Consider the following 19,759-nt stretch of genomic DNA (forward strand, 5'->3'; position numbering starts at 1 on the left):
CTCCTGGAGGCACGCTCGGCGCTCGCTGCAGCCGAAGATCCGGGTTTCCCCTTTCCGTGGGCAGCGGATGAAGGAACCTTCCCTGGGTCTTCCCCCGCTGCAGCGAGCGCCGAGCGCGCCTCCGGGAGGAGAAACTCGAAGCGCCGCGGACAGCGAGCAGGTTGCCTCCGGGTCTGGGCTCTCACGCTTTGCGTTGGGCGAAGCGGCAGCTGGCGCCGTTCATTGACTCTTCTTCTCCCTTCCTGGAGACCTCGGCGGCGGAGGATGGAAGAGTGGGGAAGAAGAGGAGGAGGAGGGAGAAGGAGACACGGCAGTCGGAGCAGCGCGGACTCCTCTCTCGGTTGGAGTGTGGAAAAGTGGAGCGAGGGGCCGGGCGGGTTGAGGGAATCAAAGAGGGGTGGGGGTGCTGCTCTGAGGCGCTCGGAAAGAGTTTTCGGAAGGCTCTTGTATTACGGCGAAAGGGCGTGTGGAGAGCCTGATGTTGGCGGAATTGGGGACCAGCGAGGAGCCGAAGATCCGGGTGGGGAAACCCGGATCTTCGGCTCCTCGCTGGTGCTACGCTGCCGAGCAGATCAGCTGCTAGGCAGACGAAGGAACCTTCCCTGGGTCTTCCCCGCCGCCCACGCAAACTCCACCATCTGCGCATGCGCGGCCATGGGGGGGGAAAAGGGCGCGCATGCGCAGATGGTGTTTTTACTTCCGGAACCCTACATTGCGAAAAAACGATTATCGCGAGGGGTCTGGGAACGGAACCCTCGCGATAATAGAAGGATCACTGTATAAGATATTACACGTTTGTAGAGTCCTCTAGAGCAGTGTTTCCCAACCGTGGCAACTTGAAGATATCTGGACTTCAACTCCCAGAATTCCCCAGCCAGCATTTGCTGGCTGGGGAATTCTGGGAGTTGAAGTCCAAATATCTTCAAGTTGCCACGGTTGGGAAACACTGCTCTAGAGGCAGAAAGGGATACAAGAGCCTCCATTGAATGGCCACAAGAAAGTAAAAAAGAAAAAGAAATCTGTATATGTTTGACAAATACGTTGTGTTTGAAACAATGTATCATTTTTATTATATGTTGGAGAAAATAAAAATATTATACTAGGGGAAAAAACCAACCCAAGCATGCTGGATGGGGGCAAGATGCTTTTGCAGATGCCAGGAAGTGGATATTTCTGCATTGCCAGGGCCTCTTGCGAGAACAACCTCCCCGTTTTCTGCTTTTCTGACCGAACTCCTCACACCCTTCCATTCCTTTCACGAGGTACACAGGTGTATAGATTCCATGCTTTGGATTTCTTGGGAAGTGGCAGGGAAGGGAAGGGAGGGGAAACAAGAGAAGGCCCCCAGCTCCAACCCTCACCAGCTGCTTCTCCATATCCTCATCCCGAGGGGAGCTGATAAAGATCGTGTTCTGCATCAAACCGACGAAGCACCAGAAAGTATCCGATTCATCCAGAACCTCAGCAAGGATGGGGGCCACGAGGTCAGACATTCCCTGGGAATAGCCAATGTCCGGGTTGTACACTGCATAGTTCAGCAAGATCCGCCTTAAGAAGAGGACAATTTAAAAAGAAAAAAAGAAAAACCATAAAGTAAGATTAGGGATAATGGAAGTCAGAGAGTTCCATTCCTTCTCTTCCTAAGGAACAGTTGGCCAGAAGTTTCTTTTAAAACAAAAGAAAATGGGGAGAAAAGGACAACCATGACACAGTAAATATACAGTGGTACCTCTACCTACAAACGCCTCTATTTACAAACTTTTCTAGATAAGAACTGCGTGTTCAAGATTTTTTTTGCCTCTTCTCAAGAACCATTTTCCACTTACAAACCCGAGCCTCCGAAACTGTAACCGGAAAAGGCAGGGAGAAGCCTCCGTGGGGCCTCTCTAGGAATCTCCTGGGAGGAAACAGGGTCGGAAAAGGTGGGGGAAAGCCTCTGTGGGGCCTCTCTAGGAATCTCCTGGGAGGAAACAGGGTCGGAAAAGGTGGGGGAAAGCCTCTGTGGGGCCTCTCTAGGAATCTCCTGGGAGGAAACAGGGTCGGAAAAGGTGGGGGAAAGCCTCCGTGGGGCCTCTCTAGGAATCTCCTGGGAGGAAACAGGGCCGGAAAAGGTGAGGGAAAGCCTCTGTGGGGCCTCTCTAGGAATCTCCTGGGAGGAAACAGGACCGGAAAAGGGGGGAGAGAAGCCTACATGGAGCCTCTCTAGGAATCTCCTGGGAGGAAACAGGGCCGGAAAAGGCGGGAGAGAAGCCTACATGGAGCCTCTTTAGGAATCTCCTGGGAGGAAACAGGGCCAGAAAAGGGGGGAGAGAAGCCTCCATGGGGCCTCTCTAGGAATCTCCTGGGAGGAAACAGGGCCGGAAAAGGTGGGGGAAAGCCTCTGTGGGGCCTCTCTAGGAATCTCCTGGGAGGAAACAGGGCCGGAAAAGGCGGGAGAGAAGCCTACATGGAGCCTCTCTAGGAATCTCCTGGGAGGAAACAGGGCCAGAAAGGGGGGGAGAGAAGCCTCCGTGGGGCCTCTCTAGGAATCTCCTGGGAGGAAACAGGGCCGGAAAAGGTGGGAGAGAAGCCTACATGGAGCCTCTCTAGGAATCTCCTGGGAGGAAACAGGGCCAGAAAGGGGGGGAGAGAAGCCTCCGTGGGGCCTCTCTAGGAATCTCCTGGGAGGAAACAGGGCCGGAAAAGGTGGGGGAAAGCCTCTGTGGGGCCTCTCTAGGAATCTCCTGGGAGGAAACAGGGCCGGAAAAGGCGGGAGAGAAGCCTACATGGAGCCTCTCTAGGAATCTCCTGGGAGGAAACAGGGCCGGAAAAGGGGGGAGAGAAGCCTCTGTGGGGCCTCTTTAGGAATCTCCTGGGAGGAAACAGGGCCAGAAAAGGGGGGAGAGAAGCCTCCATGGGGCCTCTCTAGGAATCATCTGGGAGGAAACAGGGCCTCCACCCTCCCTGTGGTTTCCCCAATCGCATGCATTATTTTGCATTAAAATTGCATGCAAAAGGTGGGGAGAAGCCTCTGTAGGGCCTCTCTAGGAATCCCCTGGGAGGAAACAGAGCCGGGAAAGGCAGGGAGAAGCCTCCATGGGGCCTCTCTAGGAATCTCCTGGGAGGAAACAGGGCCTCCACCCACCCTGTGGTTTCCCCAATCGCACACATTATTTGCTTTTACATAGATTTCTATGGGAAAAATTGCTACTTCTTACAAACTTAAGAACCTGGTCACAGAATGAATTAAGTTCGTAAGTAGTGGTACCAATGTATAACTTCCAGAAGAACAGGAACCCGAGCTACCTAGAGGCCTGAGACAAAGCATCTCTATTTTAATCTCCCACCTGCAGTATTTTATTTATTAATCTTCCACCTGCAGTATTTTATTTATTTGTACTGGGCATAAAACTGACATCTTCCTGGGTTGCTGTCCAGCAGCCTTTCCTAACCTAATGCCCTTCTGTTACCTACAGCCCCCTTAATTCCCACCCAGAACATATTTGGCAGCTACTAGCTACGAATTTGGAGATAGGCCATATTTGGAAGCCCCCAGAATGTGAAAGGCTGTTTAAAGAGACAAAGCATGCAAAACATTTGAAACTGCTTTACACTGAGTAAGATTCGTCACTTCAAGATAAAAAGCCTGTGAGTTTCTCAGTTTGCCTGTAAGTCCTTTGAAGGGTTTTGTCAAAGTAAGAATGAGTTTGGATTTACCAGTAAAGTGCACTCAGCGTACTGTTTGGTACTAACTGGGAAAAATGATCACCTCATAGTCTCCACATTGGGGTTGTTCTCTCCACGGAAAAACTGGTTACTGCGGTCAGTCCTCACCACGTCTTTGTCAACGGTGAACTGCACATTCCTCCAGAAGGCCTTTTGCTCATCGGGTGCTAGGGAGAGCCTGAGGAACACAGGAATGATTGCACACCTAGGCTATAGCTTTGCTGTGTGTCAGATTCAACGGGAAAGAGATGCTTTGGAAAGCTCGGGAGTGCGTATCCAGCCCTTGCTGTTTATTTATTTTATTTATTTTATTATTTAGATTTGTATGCCGCCCCTCTCTGCAGACTCGGGGCGGCTCACAGCAAAATATAGCAAATCGTAACAAATCCAAATAAATTTAAAATATTTAAAAAAGTTTTAAAAGAACCCCATTTACTAACAAGCACACACACAGACATACCATGCATAAATTGTACATGCCCGGGGGAGGTGTTTCAGTTCCCCCATGCCTGACGGCAAAGGTGGGTTTTAAGGAGTTTACGGAAGGCAGGGAGAGTAGGGGCAGTTCTAATCTCTGGGGGGAGTTGGTTCCAGAGTCGGGGCCGCCACAGAGAAGGCTCTTCCCCCGGGGCCCACCAACCGAAATTGTTAAGTTGACGGGATCCTGAGAAGGCCCACTCTGTGGGACCTAATCGGTCGCTGGGATTCGTGCGACAGAAGGCGGTCCCTGAGATAATCTGGTCCAGTGCCATGAAGGGCTTTAAAGGTCATAACCAACACTTTGAATTGTGACCGGAAATTGATCGGCAGCCAATGCAGACTGCGGAGTGATGGCGAAACATGGGCATACCTAGGTAAGCCCACGTTACTCATTAAAGCACCCGTGCATTTCCTTTTAGGTTCCCAATGCAGCTATATGCCACCTGAGAAACTTCTTGAATGAGCTGCAGATGGGGGCAATGGCACTCAAAAGCACTCTCTTCCCGATACAAAGCACTGCGCACCGTTGATGTGTACTACGAGGGCACACAGGAGTAAACCAAAGGCGACATGCAAAATGATAAGTAGTCTGCTTAAAAAAAAAAAAAAAGCAGTTATACAGTTTTGCACCATCTTAAAATTGGTAAACACCATCCTCAAATTTAAACTCATCTGATTGTTGGCGGTGGAATTATCACTACCCGGACTCCTTTTGAAGGAGGCTAGAAAAAAATAAAAAACAGCCGAAACAGCCTTCTTTGCAACTGCATCTAAATGTGCTTTCTGATGATCATGGGACCAAGGGGAAAAAAGCTTTGCCTGGAGATGTTGAAGCTAGGCAGTTCTAAAAGGAAGAATGCAGCCCTTCAACTAACCAAGTCCCAAGATACAATCCAATAATCTGAAAAATTGACCATGTAATAAGGGAGGCACGCGCCTCCTGCAACTCACTCTCATCAATAGCCTGAATGCAGGGTTCTATATTTGCTGAAATTTCCAAACTCTTTTCAAAGGCAGACCCATGAACAGTCTGCTACTATAACCCACATAGGACAAAATAGGCCAGGGGTGTAAGTCAAAGTGCTAGTTTTCATTCTGTAAATGCATTCAGTGGTGAATTCACCATATGCAAATAAAAAAGCTTGAATTTTCACCTAACTAACAGTCTGAAACTGATTCTCTGTCCTTCCTTCCAACTGACACAAAGCTTCAGGTTCTCCTTCTGAAAAATACAATCAGATACCTTGGAATTTGATAGAAAGTTAGAGGCAGACTGGCAGAGATTATGGATACTATCAAACCCTAAAACTCTGGATGAGCTTTGCCAGCCGTTGTTCGTGTGTGTAAACACAATCAGCCCCATAGATTTAACTGTTATATCTGGATATTTATGATTTGGCATGTATGAAACCAGCTGCGATTTATTTTTAAAAAAATCATATTTAAAGAAATTATGGCTCTATGTGACATATGAATCAGGTCTGTGAAGTACTTCACTTGGAATTATTTTCCAGCCAAATCTCCCTCTCTCCACCATAATGGTACTGGGAATTCTCTACTCCTGTTCCTAATAACAAGATGCTTTGGTCCTTAGTTATAAGAGAATCAGTTTGGTATAATGGTGCTGGCCTAGAAACCAGGAGGCTGGGAGTTCTAGGCCTGTCTTAGGCATAATAGACAATAAGGGTGATTTTAGACCAGTCCTTCATCTCAGCCCTATGTACCATACAGGGTTGCGGAGAAAACAGACATATCACCTTGAAGGATTTTGTATGTATGTATCTATATACTCTACATATGTGTTGGTAGCCATCAACTTACAACAAAATTAGATTTCCCATTGTTGTTTTAATTGGGTTCTAAGGACAATCCTATTTTTTCAAATGGGTGGGTTTCCCTCCCTGAAAACTGACTAAAACCTTTGCAAATCATGGTCATGTTTTCACAAGATGCTGCGACTAGTCGTAAAGGTGAAACGGTTGTTTGAAATATAGTCATGGCGCTCTGTGTGTGTGTGTATGGGGGGGAGCGCAACATTTTACGATAATCAGAAGTGTTTTAATGTAAAACATCCATTACCTATCATAATTTCAGAAAGTTGAGAATGTAAATATAAATATATAACTGAAAGGTGGCATAGAAAGATGAGGAGGGTGAGCACGAGGAGAAAAGGATGGGAGGAGAGCAGGGCAAGGTAATTTTTACAACCATCTCCCTCTTGAGCCATTCGCCATCTCATTCCGGCCACCTTTTCTGTTGGATCTGAAAATATTCCTCTCTCTTTGCAATGCGGAGAGCCTCTCTCTCTTCCGAAGTGGATTCATAACTATAGTAGCGCAGCAAGAAGGGCCAAACTTCACCGCGGATGGAGAGATCGATCCCGCCAAAGAAAATAGCCTAGGGAGGGAAGAAGAATGAGAGGCTGGTTCAGAGAAAAGTGTCAACGTTTCTGAAATGGGAGCACTTCCCCCCCCCCCCCCGCCTGACAAGAGCTCCCTTGATTCAGGACCCCACAATCTGCATATGCTGGGAGGGAAAGCGGAGCCCTCCCCTTTCCCAGGGGAGATACAAATCAAGCTCATTTCAATGTCAATAAGTCCCCTGGAGGGCCCATACAATTAACGCATCATTCTCACGTCACAGCTTAATCCCCAATCTTGGAAACGGTACACTTGGACCCAGCCATGCACAGATATTCTACCGCCTCCTATTTATTCCAAGCCAGAAAATTTTTGAGTGCTTTCTTGGGGCCTGAGGAGAGAGGTGCACAAGCACTATAGGTGCAGATCCCCCTACCTCCTGTATCTTTTTCTTTTATGTACACTGAGAGCATATGCACCAAGACAAATTCCTTGTGTGTCCAATCACACTTGGCCAATAAAATTCTATTCTATTCTATTCTATTCTATTCTACTCTACTCTATTCTCATACAGCAGTGACCAACAAGAGCTTAGCAGCAACCTGACTTAGGACGGAGGGTGTGTGTGTGTGCGTTCTGCTACACTTAACTACTTCATCTCCTTCCCTCTTGCCAGGATTAGGCCCAAACCAGGGACAATGGGCAGAATTCCTTAAAACTGCGGAGTCTGGCAGAGGGAGGCTCTCTGTTGAAACCTGCAGAGCAAAACACGCCACCCTTGGGTCGCTTCTCACCTTCCTCAGCTTGTACTCTTCTTCGACTTGTCCAGCCTTGTTTAAATGACGCAGCCACCCGGAGACGTCTAAGCGCTTATACGTGTTCTCCTCAGGGTGGGTCTCGGAGGAGGGGAGCTTGGGCCGGCGAATGGAGAACTGCATGCAGGTCTTCATGTCAGTGAGCTGCTAATTGGAAACAAAAGAAGGAAGAGAAGGCTCGTGTCACGGCTGCATCATCGGCCTTTAAGGCCTCCAGCTCATCTTGATACCATTCCTAGAAAAAAACAACCTCTGGAAACTGGGGGAAAGCCGCTGGCCTGGAGGAATTGAGGTTCCGAGTCCCCTTAAAACTGCTTTGTGCTTGGCTTCTTTTTTTCACCCCTCCTTGTCCAAGATCAGAGTTCACCCAGCTTGCAGCCATATCTCAAGTCTGCCCAGGAATGCATGTAATAAATTACATCTGATTGGCCACATACAAAAGCCCTGCTGTTAGGGAAGAGGGAAGCAGCGGTGCCAGCTCTCTGAGGACGCTTGCCATTCCAGGGCAAAAACTGCAGCTGACATTTAATTTAAAAATCAAAAGGTTGCTCCACACAAATGCAAGCCCCTGTGGCACTGTAATGAGAGGAAAGCAGCAGGAGAAATGTGTGTTTGGGAGGGGGGGGGGGGGAGGCAGGGAATTTAGAAGCCCTGTTTCTAACAAGCATCTCCTGTACCTTTAAACACATAATTAAGACCTTTGCAAAGTCTTTGTGCCAATTAAAGGAAGATATGGCAGCGGGTCTTGTCAAAACAGGATTGGAGTGGACTGTAAAGAGCCACAGAATGAACAATTTCCAGAAGGGGCAGCTGTGCCATTTTGCTTCCTCAGCAATGAGTTTTGTAGCATATTAATGACTAATTTAGCATAGTATAAGCTTGCATGAAGTACATCCGCTGGCATCCGCATACACCTAATGTTCAAGACCATGTCAACAGTGGGACTCCTGGGGACAAAATGGCAAACTGAAGTTTATGGAGCTGAGGCCAACAGTGAATAAAAAACTGGCGAGGAGATCAACTCTTCATTATTCCTCTCTGGACAAGAAGATGACTTGAGATTGCCCACAATGGTCTAGAATTGTTACACTGCGAAAGGAGATTGCAAGACAGCAATCTCTGATGGGTTTAGAGCTCCAGGAAGTAGCCATCTTGATAAAAGTGGGGTCAGCTTTGGAAGAACTCTGGGTCCACATACTTCCGTTTCTAATCACTTTCTGAAATTGATTTGTTAGAAACATAGAAACATAGAAGTCTGACGGCAGAAAAAGACCTCATGGTCCATCTAGTCTGCCCTTATACTATTTGCTGTATTTTATCTTAGGATGGATATATGTTTATCCCAGGCATGTTTAAATTCAGTTACTGTGGATTTATCTACCACGTCTGCTGGAAGTTTGTTCCAAGGATCTACTACTCTTTCAGTAAAATAATATTTTCTCATGTTGCTTTTGATCTTAATTGTTTTTCAGCTTTAGGAACTTTTGGATTGACATGTTTTACAGCACTGCATGAGTTCCCTCCAAAACGAAGCTCTAAATACAACTTTAAGGACTTGAAAAAAAATTGGAGGGGGAATAATAATAGTAGTAGTAGTAATAATAATAATAATAATAATAATAATAATAATAATTTATTAGACTTGTATGCTGCTCCTCTCTGAAGACTCGAATAAACACAAAAGGGTGATTAAATATTTGATTTGATAAAATTTTAGATTTAGATTTTAGAAAGTTACAAATGGACTAAAGATGCACATAAATTTTATACAAGATTATGAGAGCATTCTTCCCGTGGGAAAACATTTTTTGTTTTGAATTATTTTGTTAAAACTGTGTGATAAGGCTTTAAAAATTGGATACTGTAGAGAACTAGAGAGAGCTAAAGATTACAATTAAATGAGAACACTCACCAGTGTCATGATGTTCCCATGACCACAATGATCATGTTTAAATTCAGTTACTGTGGATTTACCAACCACGTCTGCTGGATGTTTGTTCCAAGCATCTACCACTCTTTCAGTAAAATAATATTTTCTCATGTTGCTTTTGATCTTTCCCCCAACTAACCTCAGATTGTGTCCCCTTGTTCTTGTGTTCACTTTCCTATTAAAAACACTTCCCTCCTGAACCTTATTTAACCCTTTAACATATTTAAATGTTTCGATCATGTCCCCCCTTTTCCTTCTGTCCTCCAGACTATACAGATGGAGTTCATTAAGTCTTTCCTGATACGTTTTATGCTTAAGACCTTCCACCATTCTTGTAGCCCGTCTTTGGACCTGTTCAATTTTGTCAATATCTTTTTGTAGGTGAGGTCTCCAGAACTGAACACAGTACTCCAAATGTGGTCTTACCAGCACTCTATATAAGGGGATCACAATCTCCCTCTTCCTGCTTGTTATACCTCTAGCTATGCAGCCAAGCATCCTACTTGCTTTTCCTACCGCCCGACCACACTGCTCACCCATTTTGAGACTGTCAGAAATCACTACCCCTAAATCCTTCTGATGAAGATGAAATGGGAATAAATTCTCTCTCACAAGATTGAGGGTGATTTGAAACTGGATTTAAAAACGACAGGCTAAAAGAATGATACGTCAAAAGATGTTACACTGGACATGCAAAAGAAAAAAGAAAAAAAGTCAAGAGAGTGCCTGGGATAATTTTTGTACATTGGATTTACTAAAGAGGCATGTTAAAGCTGTGAAGAATATTATATGAAGGGATCAAGAAAAATGAAATCATAGTTCTAGGACATTTTGAAGGGCCTAAAGATCAAAATGGTTAGAAATTTTAAAACGAATATAAAGTTGGTTTATATGATCTAGGTTAAAAATAGATTATGTTGTTTTCTCTGATAAGCCTTAATGGCCTTTTGCTGACATCGATATTAAAATGACAAGGCTTTAAGGATTTGGTTATAGATAAGGATATACCGGAAGAATATATGTGTTGCATTTATAAAAAGGTGATAGGTTATTAAAATTGTAATTGTACTTCTTTATACGCTTTTTTCTTTACTACTTGTGTTTTTAATTTTTTTCTTTCACTTCTATTATTCTTTCTATTTATTCTCTCTTTTTCTTTTCTGAATCTTTTTTTTTTAATTTTGGGTTTTTTAAAAAAGCTTGTATTAGTTTTAAATTGTTCCCAGTTGTAAACTTTAAAATAAATTACTGTTTATTATAGTACTATAAATTACTACTGCTACCGGTATAAGACCGTGCATGCAGTAAACATGCTGATACATCCTAGACAGGAATTCAAATCCCTCCCCCTCTCCCAAGCATGCATGTTTTTCATCTCTCCTCACATCAAGCAAAATGGAAAAGACAAATGATTGCTTGTGCTGCTGTGCCCATGTTTATATATAGCCAACCTGTCATGCCCAATCACTGAGAGCAAATGAAACTAGGCTCAAATCTTCTACGTCCAATAAAGCGTTCTAAACCCCCCACCCCCCGCCTTCTTTGCCATATCTGTAAGGATGCTTATAATCCTGCCAGATTACTCCTGTTATGTAAGGTGTTTTTTCTCTAGCCCAATTTTAGAAGAATATTGTATGCCTCCATTGCTACTGCCCGGATTTTTGGGGGGGGGGGGATGGACGACGACACAGTGGGGTAGCGAAAGTGGAGCTCCACCCCAAAGCACCCATTTTGCACTGAAAGATGTTGAAAGAAAATGCAGGGCGTCCTGCATAAGCCACGCACACAGTGCGGTAGTAAAAAGTTTGGTAGACGTTCACTGCCCAATTGTATCTAAAATGAAGCCAGTAAAAACTGCTGTTCTTATGTCTTCAGTATAAGAAAGAACTTCATGGGCTTTCTGAGTTTACAAACTTAGCCAATTATGCAGAGGGAGAAGGAAGGAATCTATTGTCATCAGTTCAATTGGTGGTTTTCCTACACCCTTCTGCCTGGTCTAGTCTAACTTACCTGGTCTTTGAGATGTGTCTCTGTGCAATACTTCCATTGCTGAAACACTTCGGAGAGTTTATCCAGGCCACCGTGGTGAAAGTGAAAAATCTTATACTGACTCTCCCGGCTAGCAACCACAAGCTGCCCACTGGTGCAGGCCTCATCACTAAAGGAAAAAAAAGTGCAAAGAGAGATGTAGAAGAGAGCTGGCAAAATGTATTAGCTAGGTGCTTTGAGACAGATCGTATTGTGTGCCGGTTACCATTTCTGCAGTGCACCAACAATAAATATTAAGAGAGGATTTTACTATGTTAAAATGTGGGCATTTTTTTGTAGGCTTAAAAACCCTAAAACATGTAAATACAGATGGTAACAGGTAGTAGTGGGTTTCTGCCAGTACGGCTCATTGTGCGCAGATCTGTGGCTCTGGTGTAGCAAAATCTCACATGCTAGCGAGTTTCGGCGATGTTTTTTGCTTCTGCACATGCATCCTAGCAAAAAATCTCATTGAAACATGCGTGCATGCGCGTCTCCGTGCAAGATTTTGCTATATGCACAGATATAGGAAGCAAAATTGTGCTCGAGCCCACGCTCATGCGCCAGAGCCACAGAGCTGCATGTAATTAGCCGTGCCAGCAGGAACCCACCACTGGTAATAGGAAAACCAAGTGAAAAGGTGACAAGAAAGAATAGCTTGCTAACAGAAGAGTAAAATCAATCAATCAATCAATCAGTGTTATTTATCCCAAATGGCCCAAAACCAAATGCCAAGCATAATCTATACCTGACATACAATTTTAAAAAATTAACATGTACAATATTTAATAAATACTTACACAACTACACAACAGTTTTAAAACCAAAGTTCATTGATCTGCTATTCAAAGTCTTTTTTTATAGGCACTGTTACAAAAACTGGCTGTTGCCACTATAGTCTTAGGATTTTGATCAACAAGTAGAATTTTTACATGGTCAGAAGTATTTCTTCCTGGTTTAGATTTTAAAATAGGCCTAATATCTTCTATCGTTCCATCCCCCCGCCCCCCATCAGAATTGGTGAAGCTTCTTGGATGAGAAGCAAAACTTTTTCTTCTTCTTCTTCTTCTTCCTCAAGGAGGAAAAAACAGTCCAGTTGTCTTTTGAAGAAGAAGTGGGGGGAAAAGCATCTTTGAGACAACTGGATCACTGACAATCTCCACAGACGTTCCTGCTGAAAACTTTTACAAAATTCACAATACAATAAAATATGTTCCAAAAAAACCATTACTGACAATTTAATCTGGCTTTTAAAACTGCCGCCCCAAGTCAATGCTTGAAAAGCAAAACAGATGCTACTACCTGTCCAGTATAGTCAGAACAAACTTGGGTCCAAAGTGGTTACTTCCCATTATTGCCCCTCCCTCCTCCCCATCTATTCCATGGCCTCTCCTCATTCACCCGCTTGTTTTATCGTCATTTCCCTGTGGAATGTGCCAGCAAGGACTGAAACAGCAAATTTCCTTGAGAACCCCAAACCGCAATCAAAATGAATTATGGAAATAATCTGACCTTACTTTGCATAATATATTCTGAGCACACACTTTGATTCCCCCCCTCCCACCGGGGGTTAGACGTTGCTTTTCATTTTCTCCCCTGCAGAGCACACACGGCTCTGATTATGAACCAGCATAGCCAAATTGTAGCTTGTGAGGTCTTGAAGAATCAGGGCATGCCACACACTTCTTGGTACCCAACGAAGGGCCTGGCCTCCATCTGGTAGTACTTACCAGATCGTTTATGGCAATCAACCTGAGCCTTGGTATGCTCAGCAAATCCTACCAACATGGATCTGGGCAAAAGAACTGAGAGACTGGCTGCCAAGGTCACTTTGCTTCTCCCTTAAATTCCTCCTGGCAAGGCATAAATAATTATCATGCTAAGACAGACCTACAAGTGAGATAACAGGTGGATCCGAAGGATAACTGGATAGAAAATTAGTCATGCTTTATATGGTGGATAAGAAAGAATCTTGTGACAGTGGGATCACTGGATCCTGTGTTTTTTCCGAATACAATGGTACCTCTACTTAAGAACTTAATTCGTTCCATGACCAGGTTCTTAAGTAGAAACATTCTTAAGTAGAAGCAATTTTTCCCATAGGAATCAATGTAAAAGCAAATAATGCGTACAAACCCATTAGGAAAGAAATAAAAGCTTGGAATTTGGGTGGAAGGAGGAGGAGGAGGAAGAGGAGGAAGACAGTCACTGCCCAAGGAAGAAGGTGAGGTGAGGGGAATCAAAAAAATCCAAAACTTTAAGGCTAAAAAAAAAAAGGGACTCTGAGGCGGCGAGGAGGAGCACGCGCCTCCCATACACCCAGCGCAAGGCTGCCTTCCATACACTGTACCAGAGAGAGAAAAGGCAGGAAACTGGCCAGGCCTTCATGCCGCTGTCAAATTTCATGGGAAATTTTTCCAGGCTCGGGTTCTTATCTAGAAAAGTTCTTTAGAAGAGGCGTTCTTGAGTAGAGGTACCACTGTATACAGCTTTGTTGGAAAGGAAGGTAACATGTTTCTAGCCCTCATATTTTAACACGTCATCACTGACACTGGTGACAATACAACCAAATAATAATAGTCAGAGATCAAGGGAGTGACAAAAGGGAGAAAAATCAGCTTGCTTGATAGTTCCAAATTGTAATTTTTAAGTTTATATAATTATATTTTTTCAAATCTGAACTTTATGTTTAAGAACAGCAGAAAAATCCTGTAATATGAAAAACGTCTCCATATTTGTTTCATGAAACTTGCAAAGCAATAGTGTTGATTACCTGAAAATAATAAACAGGTAACGTTTTTCAGTTCTCCCCACTTTTAAATGAAAAGACTTCACCTTCTCTCTTATAGATTTCATTGGCTCTGGTTGTTATAGACCTATCCTCTTTGTTGGTTTGTTTATATTTCACACTTTTTCACTTCCCATTTGCTTCAGAGAAGTGGGGGGTGTTACATGGCTTGCCTGGACCATGTCAATCTTATCTACTCAACTGCACAGTCACTAGAGATCAAAGTAAAAGGGGGAAAGGATGACAGAGAAAGGATGATAGGCAGTGCTATAAATCTAAAGAATGAGTAGGCAGCGCTATGAAATATTTAGGGCAAAGAGACCACCAAAACATGTAGACAAACAGACAGGGGAGAAACTAATCCCACAGCTGGGGAACAGAAGGGATTGAATTACAGTGTTCCCTCGATTTTCGCGGGGGATGCGTTCCGAGACCGCCCGCGAAAGTCGAATTTCTGCAAAGTAGAGATGCAGAAGTAAATACACCATTTTTGGCTATGAACAGTATCACAAGCCATCCCTTAACACTTTAGACCCCTAAATTACCATTTCCCATTCCCTTTACAACCATTTACTCACCATTATTACTGGTACTCACCATTGAATAAGACACTTAGTGATCCTGATATTTATAAACATAATTACTTATTAATAATAATTATTTTTTTGTTATTTATTTGCAAAAATTATTAGTTTGGTGATGACGTATGACATCATCGGGTGGGAAAAACCGTGGTATAGATTAAAAAACCGTGAAGTATTTTTTAATTATTATTTTTTTTAAATCGTGGTATAGGCTATTCGCGAAGTTCGAACCCGCGAAAATCGAGGGAACACTGTATTCCCAATTCTCAGCCATACTCTGATATGCCATATACTTAGCAACAACTAAATTTACGGCCTATCACTTACTTGCCAGCCTATATAAAATAAAGGTGCCCATTTGCACCCTCTGACGCACTGAACTACAATTTCAAAAATTATTGCTTTGAACCTGAAGAATTTGGGGGACTTTTGTTCAGCGTAACTGGGAAGACATGTTAAGAGAAACAAAAAAGAAAGAAAGAAACATAGTTAAAAAATCTTAAATTTAAAATAGCACCAATTATATATTATTTAGGAAAATTATCAGGAAGTTATTTTCTTGTGCATTCAGACAAATCAGCCATCAATCGACACATAGAAATAAACAATATTTGCATACTGTTAGATATGCAGAGAGAGAGTTGCTAAGGGCAGGATTTGAATGTTGTCTCCTGATTGGCTGTTCGTTCCGGCGGGAGAATTTGTTACTATGTCAAATAAGGTTTGTTACTTTGTGAAGCCTATAAATAGGGTAAAGATGTGCCACTTTCTCTGAGAGAGAATTCGTGCCACTTTCTCTGAGAGAGAATTAGTGACTATACCCTAACTCAGTGTTTCCCAACCTTGGCAACTTGAAGATATTTGGACTTCAACTCCCAGAATTCCACAGCCAGCGAATGCTGGCTGGGGAATTCTGGGAGTTGAAGTCCAAATATCTTCAAGTTGTCAAGGTTGGGAAACACTGCCCTAACTGATCTGTTTAACTTGCCTGTTCTAACTGAGAGAAAAATAAAGAAACTGCTAATTCACCAGTTGCCTTCCACTGAGTATTTTTCAAATACCATTTTGCAACCTAGACCAGTCTTTCTCGGTCATTATTCAAAATACAGAAGTACACAGGGTAAATGTAGTTGGAAAGCCAGTAGATGAGTATAGATAATACCAAGGAACCACAATATTGGTTTTGACCCATGTGAAATCTTTTAAAGCAACATTCTCCAAAAGGAAAGCCAAGAATGAAAACTTATTCTGTTTTCGTTAGGATATCACATGTCTAGGTAACAGGGCAATGCCTGTCCTATCTGGACATAGTCAAATCTTACCTGAAAAAAAGGCGAAGAGATCTCATCTGTCCCAAGTCAACTCTGAAGACCCCACAGATCTGTTCCAAGGCAAAGACCTTCTGTGGCTCATCCCATCTAGAGGCCTGGACCTGCCCATTATTCTCCTGGAACTGGGAACTGGGATCAAGGCTTGAACTGGAACTGGTTGAGCGAGTCATGTGGCTTTCACATGAATCTCTACACCAAATGTAGAAATGGACAAATAAAAAAAGAAAATTATATGAGGCAGGTCACTACTAATTGCAAGAACAGTTGAAGGGTGAATGGAGGAAATCCAGGTGGCTCCATTTTGCTACAAAGCCTGTTCTATTATCCTGGCTAGTAACAGACAACTGAAAGAAATACGACCCAAATACAGTTTGGATAAAATAGATGGATATTTTTAAATATCCATCTATTTCCAAAATCCATCTATTTTCAATATCCATTTATTTTCATCTATTTTATCTTTCAAGGAGACCCACTAACAGCACTATTGTTTGTCATTGTGTTGATTCCTCTGTCAGCAATACCAAACATGTCAAGCCATGGCTATCAAACCCCAAAAATCATCTGCCAGCCTATCCCATCTCTTTTATATGGATGATCTGAAGTTGTATGGCAAAACAGTTTCTGACATAGATTTATTGCTCAACACTGTCCATGTATACAGCCAAGATATTGCAAAGGAGTTTGGATTAAAGTGTTCTACTCTTACCATCAACCGGGGGGTGCATGTGAAAAAGAAGAATAAAAGTGAATACATTATGAAAATGATCACAATATCCAAACTCATTGGAGGAAATGCCATCAACAACTGGGCAATTTCTGTCATTACATACATACACAGCTGGAATAGTGGACTGGACTCAGGCAGAACTAAAAGACCTGGATAGGAAGGCAGGAAAAATGACAATGAATCATATTCCTTCATCCACACAGCAATGTTGACAGATTTTACTTAATAAGGCGCATAAAATAGTATGGAATGTTGCAAATACACCTGGCAGTCAAAGAAGAAGAAAAGGCATTGGAAGAATACCTGAAGTGCAATGAAGATGAAACTAGTACCATACTCCACGAAGGGTTATTGAATATAATCAAAAGACCAAACTGGCCTATAAGTAAGACCAAATGAAGAATAGAAAAGAGACATGGCAAAGAAAAGTATTATACAGCCACTAGCAGATAACAAGATCTGGTAATGGTTTGAAGCAGTAAGTTTAAAAAAAATAGAGGATAAATGTATACTTAGTATAGACAGCAAATGCCATCCCTGCAAAAAAGCTGAAGAAACACTGGACCATGTAGTTTAGCTACTGCAAGATTGCCCAAACTGACTACAAAGAATAAAATGACAAAATAGCAACAATGCACAGGATATAACTGCAATTGCCTATAAGGAGGAACTACTAGTAGGACCACAAAATAGACAAAGTAATGGAAAATTAAGATGACAAAGAGCTCTGGGATTTTAGAATTCAACTAGGCAAGCATGTGCTGCAACATTTCCCAGACCTAACAACTTTTGATAAGATTTAAAAAAAATTCTGGACAGTGGATATTGTATTATCTAGAGACAGCAGTATGGAAGAGAAAGAACTGGGGAGAAAGTTACAAAAAACAATGACCTGCAAATAGAAGTAGAACAACTATGACAAAAGAAAGCAAACAGGGTACCAATAGTTGAATGTGCCTTGGGCACAATCCCCAACCCCACTGAAGCATCACTTGAGTACCACTGGCATTGAAAACATCATCATCTGTCAATTGTAAAAAGCAGCTTTACTTGAAATCGCAATGGTACTTTTAAGTGCATTAAACAACAATATCTACCTATCCCAGGTCTTTAATAGGCAAATAAAAAAGCCAATTCCAATCCAAACAACTGTCTCCATTGACAACCATAATTGTTTAATATTAACTTTTTTGTGCACTAATTGTCCATCATCCAGAGTCACATGTTATGTGATAGGTAGTTATATAAATTTAGTAAATAAATAAATAAATAATGTTGTCAGTTCTTATGCTATTTTTCCAGACAACAACACACACATACACAGCAAGTTGTCACATTGTGTTTATTGCTATTTTTGCATCAAGCAAGATATCTGGAAAATATAGCTGCACACTTGCTTATTTAAGCATTTCTTAGCACATTCTCTTCCTATCAAAAGCTTTGCGAAGCACACAAAGAATCCCCGAACAGCCATTATTGCTCAATTGTCTTAATTATGTCAGCAGATGCTAAGCTGCCAGAGAATTTGCATTCACTTTTACCAAGGAATAGCAGCAACCCTGTTTATGGGTGGCCTGCATTGATTTTCATCGGGTTTCTGAAAGAACAGCAACAACTGCAACTCAAAAATGTTCCACCGTCTCCATGCCTTTTAGAAAGGGAGATGAAAACAACCTACTTCTCAACATCTCTCCAATTTAACTCTGTGAAAATCTGGGACATGTCAATCTTTTGAGAAGCCATCTTAAAAATCAGAAACGCTTCCAGCTTTTGTCTGTCATGTCCCTGAAAGATGCAATTCAGGAAATACTTTTGGCTACTCCTTGTTGTAGCAATTTAAAATACCGGAGGGCCATTTTCTCTTGGGGCTACTATATCATATTTTGGGTACAAGAAATGCTGCTACGGTTAACAAAACAGAAAAGACTGAAATGAACAAGGAGAAGGGTAGGAAAAAAATGATTTAAGGACGAAATTCTGCTGCTGTAGCTCCAAAACAGAACAGAGAGTTTCAGAAATCTGTCTATTCTTTCCCTTGTAAAATGCTAGTCCTCTTCCCGAAGAAAAATAAGAAAACCAGTAGTGTGCTGGGAAATCAGTGACTCTGAAACGGTGACCTCCAGGATCTGGAAAAAGCCAAACTATTTGAGCAATCTGAAAGGGCTCCCTTGCAAAATGATTGTTTGCAAAACAAGGGACGGAGTAAATATAAAAGCAGCTCCCTGAAAGGTCAGTTTATGCAATGTTTTCTAATCCGCTTATTGAACAATGCAGGTGCTGGATGCTGAAGAAATCACACACTCAGCGTGCTGGTGTGAACCTTCCTAACCGGACAACAATGCTCCCTGAGCAGGAGCCACATGAAGCCATTGGAAGAGCCTTATTTTTAGCATTCCCCAGCAGCTGGGGTCCCTTGGGCCAGTGTTTCCCAACCTTGGCAACTTGAAGATATCTGGACTTCAACTCCCAGAATTCCCCAGCCAGCATTTGCTGGCTGGGGAATTCTGGGAGTTGAAGTCCAAATATCTTCAAGTTGCCAAGGTTGGGAAACACTGCCTTAGGCATTCTCCATAGTCAGCTGGAAAAACACATTGTTCACAGGGCCCTTGGGAGAAGACCAAGTTCACCACTGCAGCCTGAAACCAGGCTCTGCATACCAGTGATGGCAAACCTTTTTTTGTTCGAGTGCCAAAAGGATGGCACCCACACCCATAAGGCAATGCCCTCCCTCCCATGTATGCCCACACAACCCCCTCACTACCCCTCCCTCGCATGTGTGCAGGTCTCACTGAAGCCTCTGAACTTCCGGTGGGGCCTTTGGGCCATTTTTTGCCCGCCCCAGGCTTCAGGAAAGCCTCCTGAAGCCTGTGGATGATGAAAAATGGCCCAATGGTCCTACTGGAAATTTATTTCTGAAGTTCCAGTAAACCCAGTGGGTCCATTTTTCGCCATTCGCAAGGCTCCGGAGCCTTTCCTGAAGCCTGGGGAGGATGAAAATGATATCCCCA

General features: G+C 42.9%; 1 protein-coding gene across 3 annotated transcripts in view; it reads right to left on the minus strand.

The window, feature by feature from the left end:
• Positions 1-19,759, minus strand: part of TBC1D16 (TBC1 domain family member 16) — a 121,155-nt gene that overhangs the window by 10,689 nt on the left and 90,707 nt on the right. For 2 of the 3 annotated variants that reach the window (XM_070740180.1, XM_070740182.1), the window contains 6 exons: positions 16,013-16,210; positions 11,301-11,448; positions 7,340-7,507; positions 6,434-6,582; positions 3,749-3,883; positions 1,362-1,548 (listed from right to left, as the gene is read on the minus strand). In XM_070740180.1, the coding sequence (XP_070596281.1) occupies positions 1,362-1,548; positions 3,749-3,883; positions 6,434-6,582; positions 7,340-7,507; positions 11,301-11,448; positions 16,013-16,210 (985 nt within the window). The remainder of the gene's footprint in view (positions 1-1,361; positions 1,549-3,748; positions 3,884-6,433; positions 6,583-7,339; positions 7,508-11,300; positions 11,449-16,012; positions 16,211-19,759) is intronic. The other variant, XM_070740181.1, reaches the window with a different exon arrangement.

The sequence above is a fragment of the Erythrolamprus reginae genome, chromosome 2, assembly GCF_031021105.1.
Source record: "Erythrolamprus reginae isolate rEryReg1 chromosome 2, rEryReg1.hap1, whole genome shotgun sequence".
Classification (NCBI taxonomy): domain Eukaryota; kingdom Metazoa; phylum Chordata; class Lepidosauria; order Squamata; family Dipsadidae; genus Erythrolamprus; species Erythrolamprus reginae.